The following is a 25,681-nucleotide window of genomic DNA, read 5'->3' as shown; positions in this document are numbered from 1 at the left end:
GCCTTTTGTATTCTGGGCATTGATGGCAAGATTTAGATGATGAGTTTTAATTTTTAGGTTTGATATCAACAAGTAAATGATTTCCATGGGGTTGGACAGATCCTGAAACAGTAAATGCAGTGGATGGAATTTTTACTTTCTATGGAAATACTTAATGCTAATATACTTGACTTTAACCTTTAAAATCGCATCTTCTCTCCTTTTTGCAGGCATGCCCAGTCCCTGGCCGCCCTGCAGGCGTACTCTCACTGGTTAGCACAGTATTGCAGTGAAGCGCATCGGCAGAACACCCAGCAGTTTGTCACACTCATCTCCACGACCATGGATGCAGTCACACCTCTAATCAGCACCAAGGTCTGGAAACAGCAAAAGCTACACCTGTTATCTACCTGAGTCTGTCTTGTCCATGTACCCATTTATTATCCAATCAAAATATTACAGAGCAGTAGACTCGTCATATCACTGAAATATAACTACATGCCATTTCATGTTCCTTTTTAGTTGTAAACCACTTAATGCAAATATAACTTTATATTTTTAGTTCTCTAAGTCCCGCATGAAAAAGTAAAATATGGTTCAGATTTATAGATTGAAATGTGATGGTACTCTTTAATCTCTTCCTCCAAAACATTTCCCTTTCCCCAGTAAGCACTGTCTATGCTTGTGTATCCTTCAGAGATGTTTCTTTTTACATACACAAGTGAAAGTCTGTATTTAGCTGGAGATACAGCTGCTTTTGCTTAACAGTATGCTTCGGAGACTTACATGTATAAAGCAGCTTCAGCTTTTCAAACTGCCCCGTGTTTTGTAGTGGGGATAGATTATAATTTCCTTATTGATGGAAATTATATCCTTGTAGGATCGGTTGCTACAAGTGGAATTGCTGGGTTGAAGGTTATATCCATGTAAACTTTGATAGGTTCTATTAAGTTGTCCTCCAACAAGATCAGGTTGCATTATTTGAGGGTATACATGCTTGTTGTTTTTTTTTTTTTTTTTATGGTTTTAGTCATACATAGCATTCTGTACCACTATTAATAGGATAATGTATTATTTTTCATAAGTTTCTATTGTGTTTATAATTGTAATTTATAAAAAATACCCCACACAGGGTATGTTTCATAATAGCCATTGCTGGACGTTTGACAGATGCCATTTTTTTTTAGTTATTTTTAAATTTTTATTTATTTTTTTATTGATTTCAGAGAGGAAGGGAGAGGGGAGAAAGAGATAGAAACATCAATGATGAAAGAGAATCATTGATTGGCTGCCTCCTGCATGCCCCCTCTTGGGGATTGAGCCTGTAACCCTGGCATGTGCCTTTGACCGGAATCAAACCTGGGACCCTTCAGTCTGCAGGCTGACGCTCTATCCACTGAGCCAAACCAGCTAGGGCTGATAGCCGCCATTTGGAAAAAGCCATTACAGATACTTCTGAAAAGCGTGTATTTATGAATGTAACTTTATTTTTTAGGTAATTTCCTTAGAATAAGTGGGATTATCGTGTTAAAGGTTTTGTGCTTCTAGGAAATTATAGTAATACTAGAGGCCCAGTGCACGAAAATCTGGTTCCTCAGCCCGGCCTGCGTCCTCTCGCATTCTGGAACCGTTGGAGGATGTCCACCTGCTGGCTTAGGCCCGCTCCCCTGGGGATCGGGTCTAAGCTGGCAGACATCCCTCTGGCAGTCCGGGGCTCTCGGGGAATGTCCGACTAACGGCTTAGGCCTGGACCTAAGCCATTAGTCAGACATCCTTAGCACTGCTGCAGAGGCAGGAGAGGTTCCTGCCACCACTGCTGTGCTGGCCAGCCATGAGCCAGTTTCTGGCTGAGCGGCGTTCCCCCTATGGAAGCGCACTGACCACCAGGAGGCAGCTCCTGCATTGAGCGTCTTCCCCCTGGTGGTCAGTGTGCATCATAGCGATCAGTCGTTCGGCCATTTGGGTCAATTTGCATATTACCCTTCCATTGTATAGGATTTATTTCCTAAGCATTCTATGTGCCCTTGACTCTTTTGTGTGTGGTTTTCACCCTAGTCTTATCAGCATTAGGTCTTGTCTACAAAAAGTTTTCCTTTTTTTTAATCTGAAAAGTTCCATTATGGTACTTGAATCAGGTTTTTGATTGGCATGTTGAGATAAAGGAAGTAGGAGAGCCTGGCATGATAGATGGAGTGCAAAGGTGGGGGTGGAGAGAGATCTTGGCTTGGTTGGAGCAAGAGGAGTGAGATGAATAGTCTGCAGTTATTTTAATGAAATGCCAAGGAGCTTACCATGAGATTTAAGAGTTGATAGTGAACAAATGGTTCCCTGAGTTCAAAGATGCCGGTGAATATGAACAGGAGGAACTGGAGATGGTGATCCTAGCTGGAAGGTAGGAGCTGTGGACATGGTAAAGAAGATGCCTTTTATTTTTTTAAAGAATGTTATTGGAATTTCTTTTTAAAAAAATCTGTTTTTATTGATTTTCAGAGAGGAAGGAAGAGGGAAAGAGAGATAGAAACATCAATGATGAAAGAGAATCATTGATCAGCTGTCTCTTGCGTGCCCCCTACTGGGGATTGAGCCCACAACCTGGGCATGTGCCCTTGACCAGAATCGAACCTGGACCCTTCAGTCTGCAGGTGGACACTCTATCCACTGAGCCAAACCAGCTGGGGCAAGAAGATGCCTTTGTGATGGGCATCAGCATAGGAAAGCTCCTTTGAGACAGAGCCGATGTGGTACAGTTTGGCAGCCAAGAACTATATTTAGCTTGTGGCTGCCTCATCAAGGTTCTTCTAATACAATCTCAGGGGATACAGTGGGCTGCCATGTCCTCTTCCCTCTTCAGGTCCAAGACAAGCTGCTGCTATCTGCGTGCCACCTGCTGGTTTCACTGGCCACCACTGTGAGGCCCATCTTTCTGATCAGCATCCCCTCAGTGCAGAAAGTGTTCAACAGAATCACCGATGCCTCTGCTCAGCGACTTGTTGACAAGGTGAGGCCCAGGGTTACCCTGGAGTCACTGGAGTCGTGCGGCTCAGCCTCAGGGAGGCTGGGGAAGAAGAGTCTGGCCATACTTTCTGCACCCGGACATCATAGGCCAGGCCACCACAGACGGCTTTCTTACACGTGCGGCACGGACGCAGCCTCACTGCTCTCTTGTCACGTCCTCCCCATCGTGGCAGTCACTGTGTTGATCCAGACATAAAAAATGCCTCCTAGGGACAGAGCTGGTGCTGTTTTTTTTTTTTTATTTATTGAGATGAGGCTTATGCTGCTTTGAGAGCTAGAGATTTAGCTGGTGTTGTGAGAGCCTTTGCAATCTTTTGGTTTAAACAGTCTGTTTTTATTGTTACATGTTTGTTTTCTGAGGGTTGAGATGCCTCACATAAGTATATTCTCTTAAAGTCCTAGGAAGCTCAGTTTAGACGTGTAGAAACAAACAAACAAGGCTGGAGTCAGAGGGGGGTCACAGCAGTTAGGTAAGAGCACCTGGATGTGAACGAATTGCTTCGGACCAGCACCCTCTTACTAGTAATAGCCTGCTCTGATAGCGCTGCCGAGGGCTCAGAGGCCAGCAGCAGAGAGACGGGTGAGGGCCAGGGTCTGGTCGGTGATGCTTCCAGGACCACAGTAATTACTGAGACTGGCTGGCCCTCGGCTGTGCTAGATCCAGAATTGGTGTTACTGCTTCACTTTCTTTTCCTCCCAGGGTTCCCTCAGAGTTGAACCAAAGCCCCAGGTACACGTTATAAGAAAGGAGCCTGGAGCCTGAGCTCAGTGTGTGTGTAGTGGGTGCTAAAGACTGTTGTTCTTGAACTTCTCATCATGGATGCCTTTGGGGTCTCTTCCAGGCTCAGGTGTTGGTGTGCCGAGCCCTCTCCAACATCCTGCTGCTTCCATGCGCAAACCTCTCAGAGAGTGAGCAGCAGTGGCCCATGCGCTCCGTCAACCATGCCAACCTCATCTTCGCGCTCTCCCGGGACTATCGCAGCCTGAAACCCAGTGCTGTCGCCTCTCAGAGGAAGATGCCCCTGGATGATAGTAAGTGGCCCCTGGGCAGGGACATCCCAGGGAGATCGATAGGGCAGGCATTGTCCTTCCTTTGTGGCAGATGGGATTTGCACCTGAGGTTCCTGAGTCAGACTTGGGGTATAACCCTCTGACCTGTGAATTCAGTGAACACATCAACTGGACCTGTTTCCTGAATGCAGGGTGCCCCTTCTCTCTCTTTAAGAAAAAGAAAAAAAGTTTTTTATTAATTTCAGAGAGGAAGGGAGAGGGAGAGAGAGATAGAAACATCAATGATGAGAGAATCATTGATTGGCTGCCTCCTGCATGCCCCCTACTGGGGATCGAGCTGGCAACCCACGATGGGGAATTGAACCATGACCTCCTGGTTCATAGGTCAGTGTTCAACCCCTGAGCCACACCAGCTGGGCCCCTTCTCTTGCTTAAAATGTAAAAAATAAGGAAAATGTTTATTGAAGGGCTGTGGCTAAAAAAAAAATCTTGCAGCATATTGGTCCATTTCACATAGTTGCATAAGCAAGCAGGGCAATTCACCTATACACACTGGGGGATAAAGTTTAAGAATTACTTGAAACTGTCGTTAACCTTTCTCCAAATAAATATTTCAGAGGCTTTGAAAGAGCTTGGTATCTTCGCAAATGGCACTTTTAGTTGATTGTTTATATTAGAGGCAGAAAAATATGAATCAGGAGAACTCAATAGTTTCAGTAGAAGGTATCAGATTTCTCTGAAAAATCTTCCTGAAATAATTACTTAAAAATGCAGTCTGTTTTCCAATAAGAAAACAATGGGACATTATTGGGCAACATTATTTATAGAATGTTAACAAAAATGCTATGTGAAATGTTAGAAATGATAAACACTCATCGTTTAAAAAACATTACTTTTATAATTAGGAACACTAACATATATATGTTCATTGTTCAAAAATATTAGGGGGATAGGGGGACTGTGGGGGGATAAGGACACAATAAAGAAAATAAAAAGAAATATTAGAAGAGTGTAAAGTAGAAAAGAAAAACTCTTAAATCTCACCAGTTTTAGTACTTTACAAAGTAACCATTTTAAATAGCTTGTTGGATAAATGGCTGATTACTGAGGGCACACTGCATAAGGGCTTGCCTGCCTTAGCGATCTTCCATCAGCAAATCTCGGCTGTGCCAGCGTTGGCTGTCAGCGTCTGGTATTTGTCTGATCCTGAGTGTTTTACGTTCATTTAATTCTCATATCAGCCTTATGAGTTAGGTACTGTGAATTATCCTGATTTTATCCATGAGGAAACTTAAGATATGGGAAGGTTAAGTAACTTGCTCAGGGGTAACACACAGCTACTATGAACGGTGCTTTATCAAGTTTAATGGTCTTCCTTTCTTACTTTATCTTACATCCTACATCAGTCAGCATAGGCTAGGTTATGCTATGTGTGAGAAATAATCCCCACAGCTTAGTGGCTTACTACAGGAAAACACTTGTTTCATGTTAATTCCACATGTCCAGCGTGGGTCAGGGTTTGGGAAGGTTCTGCTCATTCTAGAACCCAGGCTTATGAAGGGTCCGTTTCAGTTTGTGGTTACACTAGGATGGGCTCTTGCTTAGAAGTGACACTTATTTCCACTCATTTTGTTGTCCAGGACGTATGGCCATGGTTCACATAGCGGATGGAAAGTGTGATGCCACCAGGTGCTGGAAATATTTGCTGAATAGGTTTAATGATTTCCACAATGAGCATAATTAAAAACATGGTTAGCATTTGTGGAGTGTGTATTGTGTGCCAGGTGTGGGCTGAGAACTTCATATACATGATTTCATTTAGTCTTCCCTATAGTCCTGTGGGTGGATAGCTTATTATCCTCATTCTCCAAGTGACCAAATGAAGGCCTGGAAAGGTTTTTCTAACTCAACTTTATACTTTGAAAATTTTTCTAACCTACAGACAGTTGAAAAAATAAGAAAATGAACAATTGTGTATCTCTCATCAGGATTCACCAGTTGTTAATATTCTGCCACATTTGTGTTCTTCTCCACTCACACATACCTTTTCTTTTTTAACGGAGCCGTTTACAGTAAGTTGCAGACATTGGCACTTTATTCCTGGATATTTAAACTTTATTTTTGAGAACAAGATATTCTCATATATAACCAAAACGCCGTAACACAACCAAGCTGTGTAACATTGTTATAATAATGTCATCTATATTATAGACGTGTCCACATTTTCCCTAGTCATTACCAAAATATCCTGTGTTGCTTTTTAAAAATTCAGGATCCAACCAAGGATCATGTGTTGTATTTGGTTTCCACACCTCTTTAGTCTATTTTAATATAGAAAAGCATTCCTGTTTTTTCTTTTTCATGACATTGACATGTTTGAAGAGTCCAGGCCTGTTTTGGTGAAATATACTATAATCTTGTTGTGATTGCTTCCAGCAATTTTTGGCAGAAATACTACAGTGATACGTAGTTCCTGTTGCATTGCTTCAGGACAAGCATGTCAAACTCAAAGGCTAACACGGGCCAAAAAAACAAGGTTTAAGTTTATGTGGGCCACAAAAAAACCCAAAACCTTTAATTTTCATAGAAACATAGGTTTATTTCGATAGAGACATGCTAAATACAAAGGGCTGAAATAAATGAATCATCGTTAACATAAAATAATAGAACATTTTAATAAAATGCACAAATTAATAAGCGTAACGGAAACAATCCTATTTTTCTTGTTCTCCAAAAGCAAAATATTTCCTGTTGCGCACACCAAACAAGTCAGTCCAAGACGAATGATGTGGCAGTTGGCTGCTAAAATATTCCCTGCAAGTATTAGTGGAGAGAAATGGTGCGCCTGCTCATACGTCCTGGACAACAAAATGAGTGGAAATAAGTGTCACTTCTAAGCAGTGCGTGTAAGGGAAATGAATGCAACGTGACTATAGTAATCAGTCATTAGCGAACGTTGTAGTTCGTTATTATTAATTATGTATAACAGGATATTGTAAAAATTAAGTTATGAAATTTTATTAAAACGTTTCTTACATACCATTATATTGGCTGGGCCGCAAAAATATTCCTTGTGGGCCACATGCTGCCCGCAGCAAGTTGGACATGCTTGCTTCCGGCACTGCCTGCCAGTCTGCTGTAAAGGTGCCCCCCTGCCCCACATGGCAAGTGTAGGTTACTCAGGGTCAAAGAGAAGGAGTTGGGGGGCAGAAGTCAGATGGGTCTGCATGGCCCCAGACCCTTGCTCTTTAACACATTGCCCTCTCTTCTAGAAAGGATTGTTTTTAATCGCTTTATAATATCATAGCCTATGAAGTTCCATAAGTTACATACCTATTCTATTACAATATATTTAATGATACTTTCAGTTTTTTACTTGCACATTTTTGGGAATAAATCTTGGTTCCTACTTCAATTTCTTTACACATCAGAGGATCAGATTTGGGTTTCTTGACTCGGCCTTTTCTCCTAAACATCTTTCCTTTTCCTTTTGTATTCTTGGGGAAATGTTTGTCCCAGGGGCAGTTTCATGGCTTGGTAAAAGTCCCTGTGCTGTAGTGGTTGTGAGTGAGTGGCTCCTTGATCAGTGCTATAGGTGTGCCTTTTGTTTTCTTTCCAACTGCCTTTACTGGGCCAGGTCATTATCTTCTGTCATGCTCAGTCCTGTGAGGGAGGTGGTATCTGTCCCCATCTTCAGATGAAGAAACTGAGACTCAGAATCTAGGAGTCATGAGTCAAACCCGATTTCATCAACCTCCAGAGCATGGACTCTTTCTGTGTACCCTTCCCTGGAAGCCTCTTCAGTCCCCAGAGGCTGGTGAGTTCAGGGGGCAGGGCGATCCAGAGAGCACAGCCAGGTGCAGGGTGGCTCTGGCAATTTAGCCCGGAGCTGTGCCAGGGTGGAGGCTGCTGAGCTCAGGCTGAGCCGAGTGGGCTTCTTGAGGAAGCAGTGTCTAGGGGATGAGCTCCCCATCAGTGCTGGGGGATGATGACAGAGTTTCTCCTCTGGGCCTTCTGATAGACCAGACGCGTTGCCAGGATTATCCTGAACCTTGTCTCTGATCATCACAGCAACCCTGCAGAGGGGGGCTGTTGGCTGTCCTCAGTGGACGGACAAGAATCCTGCCTGCGTGTGTAGCCATCTGCTGATCATCTGCCGTTCACATCCAGGGTCCTCTGGCCCCCTCTTTCTTCTGAGCTGCTGTTTGCTGGCCCCTGGCTGTTTCCCGTGCGCTGTATGCAGTCATCCAGTGAGCTCACACCTTAGGGTATTGTTAGAAGTATACAGCATAATAATACAGCATAATAATTATTATACCTGTGGTCACAGGCCCATTATTTAAGCATTTTATTTCTGAACACATCAGCGGTAGATGTTGTCACCCTCAAAAGTAAAATAGCCAGTTATCGTACCAGCATTATGGGTTTATTTGGGAATAGCAGACAATTGCAATCGGGACAAGCAAACTGTAGTAGCTTGTTGGAATTTCAATCTCCAGTCACCACATATAGTTCCTTTCTCAAGATCTCTCATCCATAAACTTTCTGTAATTTTTTTATATCCAATTAGGTTATGTCTTATCTTTTTTCTTTCTTATTTTGGAACATTCATTTTACTTCAGGACAAAATTATTTTTTCTTCCCCTCTTACCAAAAACTGTTATCTCCATTCCTCATACCTTCTTTCATTGAAAATACACATCCTATTTTTTCATAGTCATTTTCTTTCTTTATTATTTTCTAGTTTTATTAAAAAAAAAAAAACACGTTTTTTTCCCTGATAATTTCAATTTTTTGGTTCAAATTGACCTCAATTTTAAACACTTATAAAGCTTATCTGAAAACAGAAATGATCCCCACCGTTGTGGCTGTGGTTGAGCGTTGACCTATGAACGAGGAGGTCATGATTTGATTCCCTGTCAGGGCACACGCCCTGGTTTTGGGCTCATCCCCAGTAAGGGTGCATGTGAGGCAGCCAATCGATGAAGTTTCTCTCATAGATGTTTCTTTTTTTTTTTTTTTTAAATATATTTTATTGATTTTTTACAGAGAGGAAGGGAGAGAGATAGAGAGTTAGAAACATCGATGAGAGAGAAACATCGATCAGCGGCCTCCTGCACATCTCCTACTGGGGATATGCCCGCAACCCAGGTACATGCCCTTGACCGGAATCGAACCTGGGACCCTTCAGTCCACAGGCCGATGCTCTATCCACTGAGCCAAACCGGTTTCGGCATCTCATAGATGTTTCTATCTCCCTATTCCTCTCCCTTCCTCTCTCTCTAAAAATCAATAAAGACATATTTAAAAAAGAAACGATGCAAGGCAGTTGTTACAGAATAATTGCAGGCTTACTCTTAGAGGATAGCATAATTGCCTCGAGTTACATTTAAGTGAATGTAAACTACATAATATAGTTAAAATCAGCCACGTGCTTTTTGGGATTATAGTATGCGATTCATTCATGTCTTTGTGAGACTGGGAATGATTAGAACAGTCAGGGGCAGTAGGATCCCGATATTACTGCTGAAGAGTATTGCTCCGTGTTGAGTAGGGAGAATAAAGATTTGAAAGATGGGACAACAACTAAAGTTATGGCAGACCTATAAATATCTTGGAAGCCACCACCAGAATTTCCGGCCATGCAAGTAATTATAAGAAATGGGGAAGTTCTTTTAAATAAAGATTACTGCCTGGCTACAAATCTAAAAAGACAAGGCAACAGAGTATGAGCCTATCAAAGAGCGATTATAGCCTGGCCTTGAGTTAGCACTGTGTGTGACAGGACAGAAAGGGTGCTTGTTCGTGTATCGGCCTTTTCAGCCGCTGCAGACACTTTGGTTTGCTCAGTTCACTGTGGTATAAGCGCAGTGGCTTTCAAACATGTGGGGTCATTTCATAGCAAGAAATACAGTGTATATTATGGCCCATAAGTAACAAATAAGTTTAATAAATGGACATGTCTTTATTTTCAGTATATGCCATGCATGCACCCCATTTTGCATTTTATAAAATTATTCTCTTATTTATATATAGATAATAAATCTATAATCTGTAAATTATAGATAGAATTAAAGATATGTATTATACATTTGTCAATATTGGCAAATGTAGATACTATGTATATTTTCTATTTAAGTAAATGTTAATCATCACTCAGCAATAATCTCTCACCACAGTTTGAAAACCAGGAAGTTGCAGTAAGTCTTTCTGGAGTAGGAGAAAGCTCTCATGGGAGTTCCATGCCTGCCTCTCTTCCAAAGGGCTGCCTGCTGCTTTGTCTGCATTCTCTCAGCAGCGATTCTCATCGTTTGTGCAGAATTAGTGCTTAGTACTCAAGTGTTAACATTTTCTCTTTGCTTCATTTGTATTTTTAGCTCTTCCAACTTTTTAAACTATTTAGAATCTTTGCTTTTCAGTGAAAAGTAGAAAGCAGGCAGTTGTGACTGTTTTTCATATATTAGCATCCAGTAATAAATTAAGTTATAAATACATGTCAAAATTTTTGGAAGTATATTTTTTCTCATAATAAACTTTTGGGTAAAATTAAAATGCCAAAAGTGATTAAAATTATTTTTAGCATTTAATGTTTATCTAATTGGAAATGATTTAGATATTTAATGAGTATCTGTTACTTGATTTTGACCTTATTTGCATTTATTTAAATTACTTGTTTTTAACAATTATGCTTGGATTGGACATTAAACCAACTAACCAATATCTTATTTTCCTTGCTGACAAATTTTGTAACAGATAATATGAACTTATTTGATTTTTCAGTAAATCTAGGTAAAATGAAAGTAAATAATTTGAAAGACATACCTGTTTTAATTAAACCAACAACCTGGAACTAATATTAATGTCAAACATATTCCCTGAAATTCATTTGGGTTAGTTTTGATTATATTTCTGAAAGTATACTTAATTTATATAAATGCTTAATCTTTTAAAGCTCATTAAATAGATTACAGATAAGTTTTGGTAATATCATTCAGAGATAGAAAAATATTACACACACACACACACAATACAGATAGACACAGACTGATTTTTTAAAATATTAGCCATGTCTCAGGCATAAAACTCAAAAGAATAGTTGGATCCAAATTGTGTTTCTGGCAGATGGACTAAGTTAAGGTTACTTGTTCAGATAGCCAAAGTTTTATATTAAAGATTAAAAAAAAATTGCATGCTGTAAGGATCCTTTTTAAAACTGTTTTTGGGGTTACTTTGTCCCTTAAAAGCTTTTGCATACCAAAGGATTCATTTCATTGTTTCTGAGAGGTTTGGAATTCTCTTTTAAGAGTGCCCCTTAAGGTGGACTAATTTAAAACAATTAGTAAATGGCCATTGTAATTCCAAACAGAAAGAGTACTCACCAGAAAGGGCAATGTCTTGATAAAAACAGAAAGGATAGATCCTTTATTACTATTACTTTGGTTAATTCTCATCTGATGATATTTTTTCCATTTATTGGTTGCCTCCCACGTGCAGTCGGGATCGAACCTGCAACCATGGTATGTGCCCTTGACCTGGAATCAAACCCGTGACCCTTCAGTGTCTAGGCTGACACGCTTAACTCCTGACCCACACCGGCCAGGGTAGTATGAAACCTTTAAATAGGTCCCAGACCAAGTCAGAGAGCTTAACCAAAGGGAGGGAGCTTGGCATCTTACAGATTTACCTCACCTAAAGGAAAAAGACAGTTCATGGAAGTGGGGAGAACAAAAGGCTCAAGCGGATGCCTCCCACAGTTCCAGGGGTTGTTAGTCCCTCAGGGGCTTGTCTCCTTTGGATCCCACTTCTGATACCTTATAATGTCATCTCAAAAATAAACAGCCAGCTATTTTATCAGAAAAACAAGTCTATTAGGGAATAGCATGGAATTGCAATATGGAACAAGAAAAATGTAGCAAGCTACAGGCAAATGCAAAGAGACGAAGGGTAGGACAGCTTTTATTAGCTTTTAGGAGGAAACTGGGGAGGGTTGTTTTGAACTGAAATTCATTGTAGGAGAACAAGAGTTTGAGGTTGTAGCAGTTTCTCATTTGGTGCAAGTGGGGGTTAGTGCATTATTGCTGGGGCAGGGAGGGATCTTTTTCTCTTGAAAGCAGATGAAATTGCTAAGTGAAAAATGACCTCCCGTGTCGGATAATTCTTACCTTCTTTCTGCTGGTTATGTAGTTTGCAACTAGTGGTGCATGTGTGTAAGGTCCCCCTTCAGGGCTTCCCAGCACCGTTGTAAAGTGAGGTTCCTTCATTTCATGATGTGCATGGCAGGTGCTGTGTGGATTACCAGGCGAGGGTCAGATTTGGAGTTGAAGGAGAGTGTTTGATCTGCATGTGTCCATTCTTGACTGTGGTAATTATCTGTGACACTGGTTTTCTCACCAGTTTGTTCACCATTTTAGAGGCTTAAGTCTAAGGCACCTAACCTAAGGCTACATTTGATCTTTTCTTCTCTGTGGACTTGTTTCTGGTGGATAGAAGCAGAATAGAGGGAAAAACTGAGCAGGCACCTGGAGTTCTGACAGTAAGAAGGAAAAAAAAAAAAAGGAAAGGAAAAAAAGGAGGGGGGAGGAGCTGGAGAGAGAAAGGAAATCAAGATGTCTGTGTCACTGTCTTCTAAATACCCTTGCAGATTTCCTCTCCTTCCCTTGTGTTTCCTCTTACTCTTGATCCTTAGACAAGTCATAACATGCAACTTAATCTTGATTTGCAGCCAAAGTGATTATCCACCAGACACTTAGTGTCTTAGAAGACATCGTGGAGAGTGTCTCCGGGGAGTCCACCAAGTCCCGACAGATCTGCTACCAGTCACTGCAGGAATCCGTGCAGGTCTCCCTGGCCCTCTTTCCAGCTTATATTCACCAGTCAGGTAGGAGCTGGCCGCAGGCCGCACAAGGGCCCACGTCCCTGCTTAGCTGTGTAGAGCACCCCCAGTCATCAGTAGAGGCCTTGACCCTGAAAGCAGAGGGCAGTGAGGTTTATGTGGGGTCTGGGGCTCAGGCCCCAGGGAACCTTCTCGTGGGCCTTGCACCTCTGTCAGGTGGCACTGAGTTACTTGCCTCGTTTTTATTTTGAAGGCTTTGCCTTCTTCCAGTGTGGAACCTAAATGGCTGAGAGTACCAGGGCATTATGTAGGAGAGGAAAGAAAGCTTTTTTCCACAAATGCTATTTACTTACACATATGGCAAGGTGGGTTTGAGGTGGTGCCCTGCACCCCGCTCTGCCACTGTCACTGTGGGCTCTGTCTAGCTCTGAGCAGGTATATGAGAGCAGCTACAGTGGTAGTCTTGTCAGTCTTAGGAGATGTTGGGGGTTTCTGAGTCAGCAAAAATTCACTGATTGCCTCTTGTAAGCAGAGTTTGTGTGGCTGGAGCTGAAACATACTCTACAAGATGGTTGTTTAGATCTGGAAGTGAAACTACATTAAGTGGAACCCATGTTTTTTGACATTAATGCATTTAATGGACCAGGGCCACGCAATCCGAATACACCTTCATTGTCCACTTTTAGTCACTTAACCCCTGACTTAACCCCCACTGCAGGGATTATTGATCATAGAGAGAAACAGCTAAAGCACTTTGGTGTTGACCCGATTGAATAGTTCCATCAGTATGCGTGCAAAACACTCCATCTGCAGTGAAAACTCTGAGCTTGGCTGGGGCCGAGCGGCGAGGGAGGCTCCGTTTCCTATTTGGAGCCATCAGCAGAGGCTCACTGCACCAGAGCTGTTTTCTCAGCATGTCCCTAATCACTTCCCACTTTCCGTCACCGGCTCTGATGGTGTTGGGGAAATTTCTTCAGCAGGAAGCCTTAGAGAGATGATAGAGCAGATTGCGAGAGGAAGTCTGTCAAGCCAGGGGCTTCCGTTTATCCCTGTGTGCAGGCCTCTGATCATTTGCTTTGTCCTTTGTTTAGATGTGACTGATGAGATGCTGAGCTTTTTCCTCACTTTGTTTCGAGGCCTTAGAGTACAGATGGGTGTGCCTTTCACTGAACAGATCATACAGACTTTCCTCAATATGTTTACCAGGTAACCACACACACCTGTTGTCCACACTTTTCAAATTTTAAGGAGAAGTGGTGGGGCCCAGCTAGGAAGTGTGGGACTTTTTGCTCCTCTTCTTCACTTGCCACAGTGTTGGTTTCAAGCTGGTCCCAGAGAAACATTCCTTGGCTACTGTGTGGTTTCTTTTGTCTGCAGAGAACAATTAGCCGAGAGCATCCTCCACGAAGGCAGCACTGGCTGCCGGGTGGTCGAGAAGTTCCTGAAGATCCTGCAGGTGGTGGTACAGGAACCTGGCCAGGTGTTCAAGCCCTTCCTTCCTAGCATCATCTCCCTGAGCATGGAGCAGGTGTATCCCATCATTGCTGAGGTATAAGCGGCTGGGCTTGTCCTGTCCTATTGGGGAAGTAAGGAAAATGCATTGTGTTTTAAAGTTAATTTGTTATTTTATTTTATTTTTTTAAAATAATTTTTTCCAAGAAAGAATGCCTTTAGCTTGGTACAGTATTTTTATATTGGCTGAGTTAATTAGAACTAGTCTAGTGTAAGCAAGGTTGGTTGGTAAAGATCAGCCTCCCTGGCAAAGAGTTTATAACTTTAGGTGAATATATAGTGTTCTACAACAAACATAACGAGCTAGAGGCCCAGTGCATGAAATTCCCACCACCGCCACTGTGCTCGCCATCCTGTGAGCCCAGCTCTGGATAAGCAGTGTTCCCGCCGTGGGAGTGCACTGACCATCAGGGGGAAGCTCCTGCATTGAGCGCCTGCCCCCTGGTGGTCAGTGCGCATCATAGCAACCGGTCATTTCGCCGTTTGGTCAATTTGCTTATTAGCCTTTTATTATATAGAATGTTCTTTTCCTATCAAGAGCATTCATGATCTGAAGGATACAAGGCAAGTTTTCAGAATGATCCAGAGCTTTCCTTCTTATAGCAAAGCTCTCTGTTCTTCCTGGAAAACAGACAGACACAGCATGACAAGGTCCAGAATAAGTAGATTAACTAAATTTTATGTAATAGTTACGTAAATAAGAGCTAACCTTTTTAACTGCCCATATTAAAGCTTAAGTGAGTCCACTTGCTTTGCATCATTAAACACACGTGGGCCCTGTAAGGATTCCTGCCATAGAAGCTCATGCCTTCTGTCTCAATTTCATCTTAATCAGCTGAATTAAATCTATCTGGACCTTATCATTTTGAATTCTCCAGACCCATCTGGAATAATATGACCTGTCATGCTCTCTAGTGACTTGGAGATTTTTGTTCAAATTAGAAAATATTGCTGAGCCCGCCTCCCTCTCCTCTCCTCATCCCAGAATCCCAGCTGCCAATGAAAGAGGAGACAGGCCCAGAGAGCAGTCAGCCCTGCAAGCTGCTCCCCCTCCCCTGGAGGTCCTGCCTCCCCCAGGCCCTCTGCTGCTGCTTTCTGTGGCTCCTAAGCGCCCCGTAAGCCCATTTTCTATGGAGGGTAGATCTGCTTTAAGGTTTCTTACTTGTCTTTAGCTTTTGCAGTTGTATAAGATCAGCAGGTTAGTTGGACGGTGTTGTTTATCCTGGGAAAAGGAACAACTACCAAGGCTCTATGGCAGATGAGATAGCTGCTTTCTGAATAGAAAAGCCATTTTCCTAGTTGTTCTTCCATTTAGCAGCCTTTTCTGAGCTTGAAAAGCTGAGTGTGTCCATCAGAACAGGGCCCCTTGGCACCGACCCAGGCATTGTGTCTCAGGCGGCCCTGTCTCTGCCGAAGTACTCCTGGTTTGACCTGCTGACTCGGAGGCCTTGATAGGACAGGGGTGTGGGTGGGAAGCTGACAGCTTGCTGTTGCCAGGCATCTCTGAGACCTCTTTGTTGCTCTGGGCCTGGGCTGTGAGTAGCTCCTGAGCCGCAGGAGAAGAAGGTTTGAGGGTCTCTGTGTGTCTCTGCAGCGCCCCTCCCCTGACGTGAAGGCTGAGCTGTTTGAGCTCCTTTTCCGGATACTCCATCACAACTGGAGGTACTTCTTCAAGTCCACGGTCCTGGCCAGTGTCCAGAGGGGGGCTGCCGAGGAGCAGATGGAGAATGAGCCTCAGTTCAGTGCCATCATGCAGGTAACGTGGGAGCGCTGCTGAGGGGGCCCTGCGGCCCCAGAACAGATAGGCCTCGTTCGGGACACCTGGGTCCATTGCTGCCTGCCCCTTGGCTTCTGACACGCAGCCCCACTCCCTAACGTGTCACTGCGACACGTGCCGCCTCTGAAGCCTTAGTGCGGTCTGAGCTCAGCTCTGCCTCTTCGTGCTGTGCACGTCGTTCACTTCTCGGAACCCCATCTCTCCCTGTGCCGAGTGGGATGACACGGCCTCAGCACCACGGGGCTCTCCTTCACTGGAAGCCGACTGAGTAGGAGTCTCTGGAGGAGGGGCCCATGGTCTGCATCTGTAGAGAGAATTCTGGCCAGAACAGAACTGGGAGAGGCCCTGCCCTGTGCCTCGGTGCCCCCTCTCAGATCAAGTGTGACTGTTACAGCCTGGAGAGCGAGCTGTCAGGGGCGGAGCGCACCTGCTGTGAAGACGGTGGCCTCCCCTTGCCAGGGCGGCCGGCTGTCAGGTGCTCTCCTTGCTCTGCACTCAGTTGCATACATACAATTTGTGTTCAGAGTCTAGATTGAAGTGGAAGGTTTTCTTTTTGTTTTTTCAGTGCTTGCTTTTCCTCACCCTTCAGCCCCCCACCCGCACACATGCACGCCTGCACCCGAACTCCTTGTGTGGGGATCTCTCTGGACAAGCACATGCCTATCCCTGGGCTTCCTGCAATCATTTTGCTGAACTTCCATCGCCAGCACCCCCGGCAGGCTTCGGTGTGGAGCACTGTTTGTCCCCGCTGCCTTCCTCTTAACCTCTGTCCTCGCTTTTTAAGTCTTCTTTGGTAGGCAGTATTGGTAAAAGCCACGTTGGAAAACAGTTTCCACTTCGAAGTATTTTACCTAAGATACACGAAAACATATACTCACTTGTACACAGGTGTTTATAGAGGCTTTTTAAAACATTGCCAAAAGCTGGCAACATTTCAAATATCTGTTGCTGGTAGTGGGTAAACAACGGTGCATGCATGTAAGCGCCTGCTGCTCAACAATAAAAAGGAACATGTGGCCCTGGCCGGGGGGCTCAGTAAGTTGGAGTATCATACCATCCACGAAAAGGTTGTGGGTTCGATTCCCAGTCAGGGCACATACCTGGGTTGTGGGTTTGATTCCCCGTCAGAGGCATACAAGAGGCAACTGATCAATGTTTCTCTCCCACATTGATGTTTTTCTCTCTCTCCTCTTTTTCTCTCCTCTTCCCTCCCTTCCTCCATCTCTCTTTCTCTTACTCCCCCCTTTCCTCTTGCTCTCAAATCAATAAACCTATCCTCAGGTAAGGATTAAAAAAAAAAAAAAGGAACAGCCGTAGCCAGTTTGGCTCAGTGGATAGAGCATTGGCCCTCAGACTGAAGGGTCCTGGACTCAATTCTGGTCAAGGGCACGTACCTCATTTGCAGGTTCCCAACACTGGTCAGGGTACGTGCAGGAGGCAACCAGTGTGTCTCTGTCTCTTCCTCTCCCTAAAAATTAATGGAGAAATATCCTCAGGTGAGGATTAACCAAAAAATAAAAATAAAAAAGGAACATATTATACAAACGGCAACGTAAATACGTTATGGTAGGTGAAGAAGCTGGATTCAGAAGACTGTCTACAATTCAAGCATGTCAAACTGGCAGCCAACGGGCCGCATGCCTCATTCATTTAAATGAGGCATGCAGCCTGCCAGCTGTGAGTTTGACATGCTTGGCATGATTGCGTTCTGTTACATTCTGGAAGAGGCAGGCCTCAAGGGACAGGAAACAAGCAGTGGTTGCCTGAGGCCAGAGGGAACTTTGAGGAGCTGGAGGTGTCTGTATCTCCATTGTGATGGTGGTTAGACACTGGATGGTGTGGTCAGAATTATATAATGGTGACCCTCGATGGGGGAGGTTGGGGGGTGGGATTTACTCTGTGTTAGACTTCAGTAAACCTGACTTGAAAAATAAGTGAGTGGAAACCAGTGGGCATCATAGAGATCACTGCAGCAGGAGTTACAAGACCCTTCTTGTAGCTTAGGAGCCAGGGGTCAGAATGACAAGGCCGTCCCTGGCTTATTCTAGGAGGAGTCCTGCACAGGACTGGTCTGCCTGTCGTTGGCCTGCCCCACTCTTCCCAGTCTTCATTGGCACAAGGTTCTTTGTGAGGTTTTTTTGTTTTGTTTTGTTTTTTTGGTGGGGGGCGGGGTGTCCTAACTTTTACAGCTCAGAAATTGCAAAGCAGTTTAAAAATTTGCTATTGCTTAATTCCAAGGCAGAGGCAGCTGGTTGTGACGAGCCTCTAAGGATTTTTGGTTTCTAAGACCTGGGATGCCAGGAGAGGGCTTATGGGAGTTTGAGTGGTTGGCTTGAGGGGAGGCTGAGCAATTTGTCTTAATTTTTAACTTCTTGCTTCAAAGATAAGTCTTCCTGAAGGAGTCCAGAGGTTCATTACAAAAGATGTAGGATGAGAATGTGAGGGCGATCTGGCTGTGACATCTGTCACCCCATTGATTGCCACGGTTGATTCGGCTGACCTGGCTGGCTAGGCGGGTGTCCCCTCCTCCCTCACCGATCCCATATGCGTCCCTCCCGAAGCTGCGTGCTCGGTCAAAGAGGGCGACCTTCCCCCCAGAGGAGAGAACCGGTCTTCAGTCAAGGGTATACGAGTAGCTGCACTCCCCTGGTAGAACCTCCAGACAAGCTGTCAGAGGTGTAGAACGAGACCAAAAGAAGTCAGGCCCAGTGGGAAGGACTTAAGAGAGAAGACTGCGTGGGGACGTTCCTGAGGTCTGACCAGACAGGCTGGAGGACGGAGATAGTAGTCCCTCCCCTGCATCGGCAGAAGGAGCCACTCCTGCGTGGGGAAGGGCGCCCGGAGGGCCTGGCCTGGTGGAGCTTAATGCTGCTTCTAGAATGGTGGTCTTATTTCTTGGACAGGCTTTTGGACAGTCCTTTCTCCAGCCTGACATCCACCTATTTAAACAAAACCTCTTCTACTTGGAGACACTCAACACCAAGCAGAAGCTGTACCACAAGGTAAGTGCCCATTTCTCCGAAAGGTTCCTCATCGAAGGTGCTGGGCCCTGGCCGGGGACCTGGGGAGGCCCAGGGGCCCTGAGCCCGCTCGCGGCCAGCACTCACTCTGGGCTCTGTCTGCAGAAGATCTTCCGGACCACCATGCTGTTTCAGTTTGTGAACGTGCTGCTGCAGGTCCTGGTCCACAAGTCCCACGACCTTCTGCAGGAGGAGATCGGCATCGCCATTTACAACATGGCCTCTGTGGACTTTGACGGCTTCTTTGCAGCCTTCCTCCCCGAGTTCCTGACCGGCTGTGATGGCGTGGATGCCAACCAGAAAAATGTGCTGGGGCGGAATTTCAAGATGGATCGGGTGAGGAGAGAGGCCAGGCTGAAGGGAGGGTGGTGTGGGCTCACGCCTGGTGCCCGCTCCGTGCGGGGCAGCCTGCCTTCCTGTGTGGTTTGTCCCCCTGTGGCTCCGAGGCAGCGCGTGCCATTCCTGATGACGCGGCGCTGTGCCTGGGTGGAGGGGTACGTGCTTTCCCCAGTGGTGGCTGCAGCAGCACTGTGTTTTCATCTCATCCGCCACTGGGCCCAGCGCTGGCCCTGGCAGCCCTGCTGCTCTGTCTGGGCTTCTTGGTACTTACTGTCCCCGCCGAGCACACCACTGACCAGCTGCTGTTTCCTCGGGGGCTGAGAGTCACTGCGGCCGAACTTGCAGACAGGCGGGAAGATGGGCGTTCCGCAGCTGCTTCCCTGGGCGGGCCCCCAGCTTAGAGATGGGACCCCGGCTCTTCCCAGACCTTCCGCCTGGCTCTGCGTGGCCTGACCTGCTACCAGGTCCTGGGAGGAGCCTCACAGTGTTCGCCCTCTTGCCCGGGGAAGGTCTGGTGGGCTGTCCTCACCTGGTGCCCAGCGTTTCCTGTCCTGGGCCTTTTTCTGAGCACTCACTTTAGTGCGCACGCCCCCCCCAACCCCCACGTTTTTGCTGGAAGCCTCTGCTGCTTGCCTGGTCAGCTCTCCTGGAGCTTTTCTTAAGGGATAAGTCATTTCTGCCTTTGACCAGTTCCCACTTGAAGTGGGATCTCTTCCACCCACATCCTTGGGGTTGTGACTCCTGTGCTTGCCCCTGTCTACGGGCTCCCTTCAGTCTTCAGATGGATGTGCCGCTCCTGCTGGAGCAAAACCCTGCATCCTCCTTGTTTGTCTCGGCCGTGATGTGTATCAGGACAGCTTTTCTCAGACTCGGCTCCTGTTTTCCTTGTCTTGGGGTCTTTCTTCCCTGGCACTTACCCTGTTTGCTCTTGGGCTTAAAGGTCACTTCAGCCACTGGGTGTTTCCTTTCTTTTTCTAGAGCAGCGGTCGCCAGCCTTTCGGACCTCGTGGACCACCAGGTCCGCGGACCCCCGGTGGGTGACTGCTGCTCTGGAGTCCAAATTCTAATATTTAATGATCAGTTTCTGCTGAAGCATTGTCAGTCTACTTCTTGATTTAAAGCAGTGGGTTCCAAATTTAGCCACGTATCGAAGCTCCTGGGTACGTAAAACACAGAAATGGATTCCTGTGTCCACCAGGAAATTCATATTGGAATTTGGAAGCCGCTGATTTAAAAGAGACCTGTTGGTATGTTTTCCTGAGGAGGACATAAAGGAATCCTTCACTCCCTCACTCAGTCACTCACTATCTGGTTGAAGCCAGCTCCTCGCAGGGCCTGGGCAGGAGGTGGGCACCGTCTCTGCCTTCATAAGGCCCTGGTGGAAAGCCTGGCACAGCAGCGCTGTGGGTGCACTGGCTTTCTGATGCATGGGTCCTGTTAACCCCATTCCCAGGTGAACCCAGGCTCAGAAAGGCCAGCCCTCAGTTGGCAGGTACAGAACTTGGGAACGGGAAAGCAGGGGCCGGGCCACGCCTGGCACTCTGGCTCCAGGCCTGCATGCGCTGTCCACGGTAGGTGGGCCAGGGCACTGAGAGCTCAGCGGAGCGGCGCGGACCTGCCACTTGGAGCCAGGAAACAGGTGTCTGAGGCCCTTTTTGGCAGAGGCAGGCCTTGTGCTGCAGCTTGAAGAGGGGAGGGGAGCCAGGGAAAGGGCGGTGGGAGGAGGGGAGCTGGAAGTGCCTTGCTGTTCTCTGAGCCTCCGGCCAGTGGAATTTCAGATGGAACCGCCCACTCTGTGACAGGGAGCCATTGATGTTACTCACGTTTGCTGTGTGGTCCGGCATTGGTATTCACGATCGAAAGATGAGGGTGCGAACCTTGGCCACCTCCTGGTGCTGCCTGGTAGGGTATGGGGTTTCAGCTGCGAGGAGCCTCTCGGTTTGCAGTCTGCAGCCCAGTGGGTGGTGGTCAGCAGGTGAGATCATGGGTCAGGCGGGCTCCCGCCAGGGTGTCACCCTTAAGTGGCAGGGCCTGCCTGGAGCACTGGGAAAAGGAGTTTGCGGACATGCTGGACAGGACGCGGTGAAGGAGAGACACACAGGCAGCCCGCCCAGTGCCCCTTTCCCTCCTGCCTTGTCACTGAGGCAGGTTTCCTAACCTCCGTGCCTCAGAGCCTGGCCGTGCACACGAGGGCAGCCTCGCCGTGATCTTTCTCCCCGCAGTGCCTGTGCACTCACAGGGTGCGGAAAGGAGTGGAAGTGGCCTGTTGCGTACAATGTTTGGGAGCTTGAGCACACCCTAGGGTGGAAGTGCTGGTGGGCGGGTGGGTGATGTGGGGTGCTGGGTGCGGCCAGGCTGCAGCTGTGCCCATGCCTTCCAGGACCTGCCCTCGTTCACCCAGAATGTGCACAGGCTGGTCAACGACCTGCGATACTACAGACTCTGCAACGACAGCCTACCCCCGGGCACTGTGAAGCTCTAGGTGGCCTGCTTCCCGGAGGGACTGCCTGCTACCTGGAGGGCCGCCACCTGCACCACTCGCCTTCCACCACAGCTGCTCGCCACAGCTGTCTCCCGGACGAGCCTCGGTCACTCCTTTGACTCTTACACCCTGAGCAGCATGGCCTGCCCTCCGCCCTCCTCCATGCAACTCTCCTGCTGCCCACCCACCAGAACTGGCTGCGGGGTGTGTCTTAGCACTGGTTGGAGAGCCTGGGCATCTGGGTAGGCGGAGGGCCATGTGGCTGGGCACCAGGAGATCCTGCGGGTGCTCCGTGCAGATCATGCGCCAGTCAGTCGTGAGACAGAAATGCCAAGGACCACTGGGACAGTGCCACCTTCTCACCATTCCACCTCCCTGCCCCCTCCGGCCTTGTCGGCTATGGAGAGATGTGATGTTGGAATTTTTGGCACTTCTACCAACCCCCTCCCCCCGATTGCCTTGAAGTCTCTGCTCTGTGTTAGAGATCGGCAGACTCATGAGATTTTTTTGTTATTGTTTTCTCATCATTCCATTGTGATACTAAGAGACTAAGAAGCTTAATGAAAAAATAAAATGCTTATGTTGTTGTTTATAAATGCTGGTTAGGGGCTTCCTTGCAGGCAGAGCCTCGGGGGCTGGCGTCCAGGTGGGGCTGCCCTGGGCAGGGGGGCAATGAGAGAGGAGGCCGGTTTGTACCATGCAGGGGCAGAGGAGGACCATCTTGCTAGGGCCTGACCGCACCCCACCCTCTTCTAGATAACATCCCGCTAACCCTGGTGGGGATACAGGGTTCCCATTTTTCATATTCAAAGAGCAGGGGAACTTCATGGCACTGACAGTTAACCTAGTGGTGGAGGTGGGTGTGGAGTCTAAGGGGAGCTGTGCCCCACTCCTCCGAGAGAAGGGGTCCCTCCCAAGGGCGCCATCCAGGCACCGCCCTCAGTGGGCTCCTGATGGGTTGTCTGAAAATAGCAGCTGGAGAGGGGCGGGGAGGGAGGGGAAGGATGTAGCTGGGCAAGGGTGGGTGTGGCTGGGCTCAGGCGCATGGGTGTGTCTGAGCCTGGGCCTTGCTTAGCCATCTGTGAGTGGAAAGTTTCTGGGCTAACAGGTCAGCTTCTTCTGAGTCAGGTGTCATAATGGCCAGACAGCCAGGACCAGGTGGATTCTGATGGGACCACCACACCTGCAGGAAGAGGTCTGCTCACCGCTGGGCAGTGAGGGGTGTTTCCTGAAGGGAAGGGCGGCCCTTGGCTCCTATAGAACTGGGGGGTGGGGGCAGCGGGTGTTGGGGGCTGATGGCTTCTACTTCTGAGGTCTTTAAGAATCACTTTGGTGATGGTGGGGTGAGAGGTGGAGCCATCGGATGGGTTTGAGAGAGAGAGGGGCAGCCCCTTTGTGTCAGTCGCAGCCTCTCACCCCGGCTAGCCCCACTTCAGAGTTGATTGAGGAGGGGATGGAAACTCGTCTCCAGGAAGGAATTAACATGCAGTTACTCCTGGGCTATAACTCCTCCTCACCTGAGTGCTGGGGAAGACAAGGAGTGCCCTCTGTGCCTGAGGTTAAGAAAGGCTGGAGTTGGATGGGGAGGGGAGGGGTTTTGTTGTCTGTGGGCCCCATCCTTGGACAGGACTTGGGGGTGATAGAGAAAAGGCCATGGCGAGTAAGGTGGGTGCCGGGAGCCGGTCCATGCTTGCTGTTTCAAGGGACCTGGCATATATGGCATACTGTTCTTAATATGTTTGCTCACCTTCTTGGCACTATGTGTTTTAACCAAGGTCTCCTCTCTGAGAAAGGTTGTTTCCCCAGGTAGGGATTTTCCCCTGAAGTTAGGGAGGGAATAAAACCACTCAACTAAGTGCCAGGCGGGTAATTAATCACTTTAACTATGAACAATCATGCTTAAGCTACATAATCTTTACTCCCTGGAATGGAGATAAGAAACGCCCTAACCTTTGTAATAGAAATTGACAGGATTAAAATCAGCTGGTATAAATACGAATGTAACAAGACAATAAACAGCAGAACCTCTCTGGAGATTGAGACCAGAACTTGGCTTTAGATCCTGGCTAGGCTGCTGATCAACTGAACGCTGTCTCCGTGTCATTCCTTCTTCGCCGACTCCATCTACGCCTTTGGGAACCCCTGGACCTGCTGGGGTTGGACCCCGGCATCAATCAAAGCTGCATTTTAGGCTGTTGAAATTTACTGAGTCACTACCATGTTAGGAGGCAGAGTAGCAGAGTGGAATCAAGCTGCCTAGATTTCAACATGAGCTGTGACACTTACTGCTGGGGTCCAACCCCAGCGGGTCCAGGGGTCCCCATAGGTGTGGACGGAGTCGGCGAAGAAGGAATGACACAGAGACAGCGTTCAGTTGATAAGCAGCCTTGCCAGGATCTCTAGCCACAATCTCCAGCGAAGTTCTGTCTAGGATCTCCAGCCAGGTTCTGTGTCCATGTTCTCTTGCTAGGTTCTCCAGGTTCTCCAGCCAGGTTCTGTAGCCATGTTCCCTCGCTAGGTTCTCCAGCCAGGTTCTGTCCAGGTTCTCCAGCCAGGTTCAGTCACCAGGTTCTAGTCAGGTTCTCTTGCCAATTTCTGTAGTCAGGTTCAGTCCAGGATCTTTTGCCATGTTCTCTCGCTAGGTTCTGTCTCTAGGTTCTGAGGCCAGTTTCTGTCCAGGATCTTTTGCCATGTTCTCTCCAGCGAAGTTCTTCTGTCTCTAGAGAACGTTCTGTGTAGGTTCTGTGCCTAGGTTCTGTCTCTCTCTCTGTCTCTTGCTGTCTTGTTACATCTGTATTTATACCAGTTGATTCAATCCTATCGATCTCTATTACAAAGGTTAGGGCGTTTCTTATCTCCATTCCAGGGAGTAAAGATTATGTAGCTTAAGCATGATTGTTCGTAGTTAAAGTGATTAATTACCCGCCTGGCACTTAGTTAAGAGGTTTTATTCCCTCCCTAACTTCAGGGGAAAATCCCTGCCTGGGGAAACAACCTTTCTCAGAGACCTTGGTTAAAACACATAGTGCCAAGAAGGTGAGCAAACATATTAAGAACAGTATGCCATATATGCCAGGTCCCTTGAAACAGCAAGGATGGACCGGCTCCCGGCAGGTGGGCTGGGTTGGAGGACTTTTTGTTGTTAATCCTTACCTGAGGATGTTTTTCCATTAATTTTTAGAGAGAGTGGAAGGGAGGGGGAGAGAGTGAGAAACATTGATATGAGAGAGATACAAAGATTGGTTGCCTCCTGCATGGGTCCCAACCAGGGCTGGGGATTGAGCCTGCAACCAAAGTACATGCCCTTGACTAGAATCGAACCGGGAGCCTTTAGTCTGCAGGCCGACACTCTAGCCCAGGGGTGGGCAAACTTTTTGACTCAAGGGCCACAATGGGTTCTTAAACTGGACCGGAGGGCCGGAACAAAAGCATGGATGGAGTGTTTGTGTGAACTAATATAAATTCAAAGTAAACATCATTACATAAAAGGGTACGGTCTTTTTTTTTTTTTTTTTTTTAGTTTCATTTCAAACGGGCCGGATCCGGCCCACGGGCCGTAGTTTGCCCACGGCTGCTCTAGCCACTGAGGCAACCAGCTAGGGCTGGGTTGAAGGATTTTTGATCCAAGATGGATGGGCATGGCCCAGTGAGCTACCAGTCCTTGGAGATGTGCAATTAGAGGCTGGCGACCTGCAGAAAGGGTCTGTGTCCAG

General features: G+C 46.9%; 1 protein-coding gene across 1 annotated transcript in view; it reads left to right on the top strand.

The window, feature by feature from the left end:
- XPO6 (exportin 6) overlaps positions 1 to 22,561 on the top strand; it is a 132,509-nt gene extending 109,948 nt beyond the window's left edge. Inside the window, exons 15-24 of the mRNA XM_081089547.1 lie at positions 210 to 354; positions 2,831 to 2,977; positions 3,837 to 4,026; positions 12,728 to 12,883; positions 13,930 to 14,044; positions 14,216 to 14,387; positions 15,945 to 16,106; positions 19,031 to 19,129; positions 19,253 to 19,483; positions 21,867 to 22,561. Of these exons, the coding sequence (XP_080945673.1) occupies positions 210 to 354; positions 2,831 to 2,977; positions 3,837 to 4,026; positions 12,728 to 12,883; positions 13,930 to 14,044; positions 14,216 to 14,387; positions 15,945 to 16,106; positions 19,031 to 19,129; positions 19,253 to 19,483; positions 21,867 to 21,968 (1,519 nt within the window). The 3' untranslated portion in view covers positions 21,969 to 22,561. The remainder of the gene's footprint in view (positions 1 to 209; positions 355 to 2,830; positions 2,978 to 3,836; positions 4,027 to 12,727; positions 12,884 to 13,929; positions 14,045 to 14,215; positions 14,388 to 15,944; positions 16,107 to 19,030; positions 19,130 to 19,252; positions 19,484 to 21,866) is intronic.
- The last annotated feature ends 3,120 nt before the right edge of the window (positions 22,562 to 25,681 follow it).

This window comes from Myotis nattereri (assembly GCF_964212035.1).
Source record: "Myotis nattereri genome assembly, chromosome: 4".
NCBI lineage: Eukaryota > Metazoa > Chordata > Mammalia > Chiroptera > Vespertilionidae > Myotis > Myotis nattereri.
This window is presented reverse-complemented; position numbering and strand designations above follow the sequence as displayed.